This window comes from Branchiostoma belcheri, unplaced genomic scaffold (assembly GCF_001625305.1).
Source record: "Branchiostoma belcheri isolate BF01 breed outbred unplaced genomic scaffold, Haploidv18h27 scaffold344, whole genome shotgun sequence".
In the NCBI taxonomy this organism is placed as follows: Eukaryota; Metazoa; Chordata; class Leptocardii; order Amphioxiformes; family Branchiostomatidae; genus Branchiostoma; species Branchiostoma belcheri.
The window spans coordinates 95,944-101,456 of NW_017803959.1; the positions used below are offsets into that span (position 1 = coordinate 95,944).

At 40.9% G+C, this 5,513-nt stretch overlaps 1 protein-coding gene across 1 annotated transcript; it reads right to left on the bottom strand.

The window, feature by feature from the left end:
• Positions 1 to 4,054: 4,054 nt before the first annotated feature.
• Positions 4,055 to 4,696, bottom strand: LOC109475703 (41 kDa spicule matrix protein-like). Its single transcript, XM_019776464.1, has 2 exons — positions 4,315 to 4,696; positions 4,055 to 4,188 (listed from the first exon to the last, which is right to left on the bottom strand). Exons 1-2 carry the CDS (start codon positions 4,694 to 4,696, stop codon positions 4,055 to 4,057), a joined length of 516 nt encoding a protein of 171 aa, XP_019632023.1.
• Between the last annotated feature and the right edge of the window lie 817 nt (positions 4,697 to 5,513).

A 5,513-nucleotide genomic window follows, 5' to 3' on the forward strand; every position in this document is an offset into this window, starting at 1 on the left:
GTCTCCGGCCAAAATCAATAATACACATGCACAAAACTGAAAATTGCTACATTTCCTTTCGGGAATCCGCATACTTTCTGCCAACTTACTGCGGACACCTAACAATTGATGCAGAGCATAGTCATATTTTGACACAGCCTGAGATGGTGTCTGTCGAAGTCTAACAGTGTCTTTAACAATCAGAGACTCGTAACAGATAACCGGTTTAGAAAAGTGCAAGATCAGGACTGCTATTATTACCGATGTTACACAGGTAACTTTTTTGAAGCTGGAAAACTTGGCAGGATTTACTCCCGACATAATAAATGCCATTACGAAGATACAATGAACGGTGGCGATTTGACCTATTTCAGCTGGGCGCTTTAGCGCTTTGATATGCTAATTTCGTATCTTACACTATATCGCGCTAAATACTAGTACCATTTACATTAATCGCAAGTATCTAGGCTCAAGACATGGTACACTCAAATATGGTTTCAGGTACAGTCATAAGTCAAACATAGGATAAATTGAAAATAAATACGAATACACTATATAAAGGAAAATAAGAGTACTATACCTCCATAGCTAGGGGCATGCCCTCCCCACTGCTAGCGTTGGGCCTCATAAACGTCGATTAAGTGTGCAGAAAAGTTATTATTTCTTACCAAACCTATCCAGCAATTGTTACAAATCTTTTAGATGACCAGATAAGAACTGGGTAGCTTGTGAAGTAGGAGAGGATCCTTAAATTTGAAGCTAACCAACGCAGCCTGGGAAAGACGATGCTCCCGCCATGGTGACCCCTGACACCCTCAAATTTGTTTGATACTTCGATGTTTGGTTGTGTAAGAACTGAAACTTTCTATGGTTTTTAGAGGATCACATAGATTGCCGATTTAACCTTAACCTTCTACCAAAATTATGTACATTTTTCGAAAGTTTGCTATTATTAGAGTAATTTGGCATGATGGTACATCGTGTTGGAATTAGAATTAAAAGTGGACGACTGAGAAACAAATTAAGCCGGCAACCAGTCTATCATGCAGCTTGGGATGCATTTCGAACAACAGGGAAGCAGGCTCTTTTTTCATTTAGGGACCATGCATACCAACAGAGCTAATAATGTGCAAAAACATGATGATCGTATTGTGGCATAACACAGTATGTAGCCTATGTCCGGGGTAAAATCTACAAAATAAAAAAAAAGTGGAAAAATAAAGAACATGATGTTTACATTTACAAGAAGAAGAAATACACATTTTAAACAATAAACAAAAAGTGAGGGGACAAAACGTAGTATCACAGTCAACATGTTTTTATTCATGTATTTAAACCTATATTCACGAAATATGGCAGTTGATAAAGTGTCAATAGTGTGGAAACCTGGTATCACAACAGCCACGCTCAAGGACGTAGCGTCACTTCTACAGTTACATAGTAGTGCGGAACAGTAGGCAATTTCTTATTTGTTTGTTCGATTTTTTTTTTATTTTCAATCAGATGAAGCTTTATGCTGGCGTGGAAGTCAATCGATAACAGTTACTTGGCCTAGCCATGGACTAACATTATCCAAAACTGAAAAAAATCTTATTCTTCACATTCATTTCACATCGTATCCGACCATTCCAATTGAGGCCTTATACAGTATCATAGTATATACACAAATACATAAAAGTGACAAACAATGAAAGACTATGCACAGAATATCCTGGTATGTTGACATGCTCATGTGTGTACCCCACCAAATATAGAAACTGAATTATCATAGAAAATCTTAAATTCTGTACAATTTTTTTTTAATTCCAAAACAACAGTAAAATTCTTAAAAATTGATGATTCATGCGATTTTTAGATAAATGTATAAAAAATCTTGGTAATAGACTACGATTACTAGTACACTCCTTTCATGCTAAATTTTCATGGTCAATTTCTCTAATATGCTATATCATATTTGTTTTATGTATAGTTACTTTCCTTTACCTACCATCAATATCACGACAGGTTGTTTTCCAACTCAATGGAAACGAGCAAAAGTGTGTCCCCTTCGTAAGAATCCGAGAATTCCATTGACTTGTAAAAACAGCCGTCCAATCAGTTCGCTGCCAGTGCTTAATAAAGTATTAGAGAGGGTGGTCCATGATCAGATATGGCACTATGTTATGTGAATGGTATCGTGTCAACATCACAACATGCATACCGCCCCAACCACTCAACTACAACAGCTTTGATTAAGATGACCGATGACTAGCTTTCAGCAATGGACAGGGGGAAACTGACAGGTGCAGTGTATATAGACTTCAGCGCTGCATTTGATCTTGTAGATCACAGTATTATTATTGCCAAACTCAAGTCTTACGGTTTCGATCCTGTTGTTTTGTCTTGGGTTAGAAGTTATCTGCTGGGTAGAACACAAGTGGTGTATATTAATGGCCAGTTTTCTGAGCCTTTAGTGCTGGAATGTGGTGTTCCACAAGGGAGTTGTCTTGGACCACTGCTATTTACCCTGTATACAAATGACTTGCCTTCATGTGTAGCACTATGTACACCAGAGATGTATGCTGACGATACGTCAGTTTATAAGTCTGCTAAAACAGTCAGTGACATTGTGGCTTCGTTGCAACCTGATTTGGCACGAATTGCAAATTGGGTAAGGGCCAACCGTCTTATTATGAATATGACTAAAAACGAAATGTATGCTGATTGGATCGGCTAAGAAAACCAGAGTTGTTGCCCGATACTTCACTTGACCTATCAATTGGTGGCGATGTAGTGGAACAGGTATCGAAAACTGTATTACTAGGTTTACACATTGATCCAACTCTATCTTTGAAGTTACAGGTCAATCATCTCACTGCAAAGTTAGCTGGAAATTTTGCATATGTTAGACGTTATGCTAGTTTCATGTCAGACGACATTTGAAAACTTGTTACCCAATCTTTGGTTCTTTCTTGTATCATGTATTGTGCACCAATTCTTGATGGATTGTCAGAAACATGTGTCAGAAAGATCCAAGTATTACAAAACAAGGCTTGTAGGTTAGCTTTGAAGTGTTCATACGAGACACCCATCGCACAGATGCACGCAGATTTAGGTTGGCTACTGGTAAGAGACAAGCTGTGTGTAAGCACATTGAAGTTATTCTTTAAGATCGTTGCTATAGAAGAACCAAAGGATATCAGTACTTCCATTGTACCTGTTCAGAAACGTCATGATTATTCAACAAGACAGTCAATGAATGACTTTTCTTTACCAAAACCCAGAACTAATAGTGGGAAAAGGATGTTTGTGTACAGGGCCGTAAAACTCTGGAATTCTCTACCTACAGATGTAAAGTCCATCTCCCATGTCAAATACTTTACCAACAGGTTGGTGCAATTCATAAAAGTCAGACAGCTATCTTCAAGGTAGAATTCATATGTTTTTTTAATGATTGCCATGTAAATAGTTAAGGTTTTTTTATGTGACATGTAATCCCCTCTGTTTTTAAATGATTCATGCTGTAAGTTAAGTGTAAATATGTAGAATTGTGTCTGTAATTGTGATGTTACATGTATTTGTATTGGAACCCGGGAAGAATAGCCCATAATGGGCTAAAGGGTATCTCAATAAACTGAAACTGAAATATATTTGTCACATCTACACACCGATTAGTCACCCATAAAATATTATAATTCAAGTCATGTTGACAAATATTTTCCTATATGGACACGTTTAAACTACATGTAAATCGGTAGATCAATCCTAGTTGTCAATATAAACTAGCGATTAAGGCAATAGGATAACACTATCAGGCTCAGGAACTATAGGTTGGCAACCAGGTTAGGGTTGGTTGCCTGCCATTTCAGTACCTGGAAGTAAGGACATGTCCGAATGAATAAGGCCCAAAAGTGTACTTGCGTCGTTTGATTTTTGGCCATAATCTTACTAAGGACCTGCAATATATAACTAATGGGTTGCGTGTTCCCCTTAGCCGGTTGGTAGCCATGGGCTGATTGGCCCCTTTGGTGGGTTGGTTACCTGCCATGGAGGGTTGGTTGGCGGCCATGTTGGGTTGGTTGGCCACGTTAGTGCGTTAGTTGGCGGCAATGTTTGCTTCGTTGGCGGCCATGTTGGGTTGGTTGGCCGCCATGTTCGGTTGGTTGGCCGCCATGTTGGGTTGGTTACCTGCCATGGAGGGTTGGTTGGCGGCCATGTTGGGTTGGTTACCTGCCATGTAGGGTTGATTGGCCGCCATGTTGGGTTGGTTGGCGGCCATGTTGGGTTGGTTGGCGGCCATGTTGGGTTCGTTGGCGGCCTTGTTGGGTTGATTGGCCCCCTTGGTGGGTTGGTTACCCGCCATGGAGGGTTGGTTGGCGGCCATGTTGGGTTGGTTGGCGGCCATGTTGGGTTGGTTGGCCACCTTGGTGGGTTGGTTACCCGCCATGGAGGGTTGGTTGCCCGCAATGTTGGATTCGTTGGCGGCCTTATAAGGTAGGTTGGCGGCCATGTTGGGTTGGTTGGCGGCCATGTTGGGTTGGTTGGCCGCCATGCTGGGTTTGTTACCCACCTTGTTGGGTTGGTTGGCCGCAACGTAGGGGTGGTTGGCCGCCACGTACAGTTGGTTGCCCACTATGTAGGGTTGGTTGCTTGTCATGTAGGCTTGGTTGCCCACCATGTAGGGTTGGTTACCCGCTATGTAGGGTTGGTTACCCGCTATGTAGGGTTGGTTGCCCATCCGCACCAACTGCCATTGTCCCTGTCCACGTGCCTCGTCACGGAGGTTCTGGTAGTGCGAAAACACTACAAGGCAGCCCTACACCTATGAAAAAGACACCCATACAGACACGTCAACCCACGTAGACTGTTAAATGTTCTGTTTTTGAGAATGAATGACCCAAATGACCCTAAGTTAACCTTACGGACACGTGACAGCACTGGTGGATCTATACCCCACAAGGCGGCTTTCTTCCTAAAATAAAGTAGAGTACATAAAATGAAACGTAGACTATTCGAAATTTCTAGACTCTTTTTCATATAAATGAATATTTAGTCACGTGACCTTAAGAACAAGTAGTCATAACACATGTATGCCGAACGTACTTCGCCTGCGCGAAACCGTTATCGCAATTTGAATGTAGCAGCACAGAAATCTACTGGATGGCACTCAGTTAAGAGCCCACCCCCCTCAAGACATGGTTCTGAATACACGTGGACTATCCAGATCTGTGTCTAAATATTTGTCTTGATAAATCAGGGTTCTGAATGCAACAATGCCTTACCGTCATAATGAAGAGAACTCCCCAAAAGGCCCAGATGAAACCAACTTCAGTGTGCAATTTATATATCGCACGGTCATCAATGCCTTGGCCACTGTCAACCTAGAAAAAAACATATTCTTTAGATGATGGCCATGTGCACATTTGGACATGACTAAAGGAATGGAATAGATAAGTAGTGATTGTAGTAGCATCAGGCCTTATATATGTAAAATGTTATAATGCAAATACTCTAGTATTAATTTCACTTTACTGGTAAAGATCAAGATAGAACAA

What these genes read in the sequence shown, in the direction of transcription:
- LOC109475703 (XM_019776464.1), bottom strand. Translation starts at nt 4,696, where the DNA reads ATGGGCAACCAACCCTACATAGCGGGTAACCAACCCTACATAGCGGGT. An exon ending in CAACCAACCCTCCATGGCGG is followed by an intron (nt 4,189 to 4,314) that starts GTAACCAACCCA and finishes CCTACATGGCAG; the next exon opens with GTAACCAACCCAACATGGCC.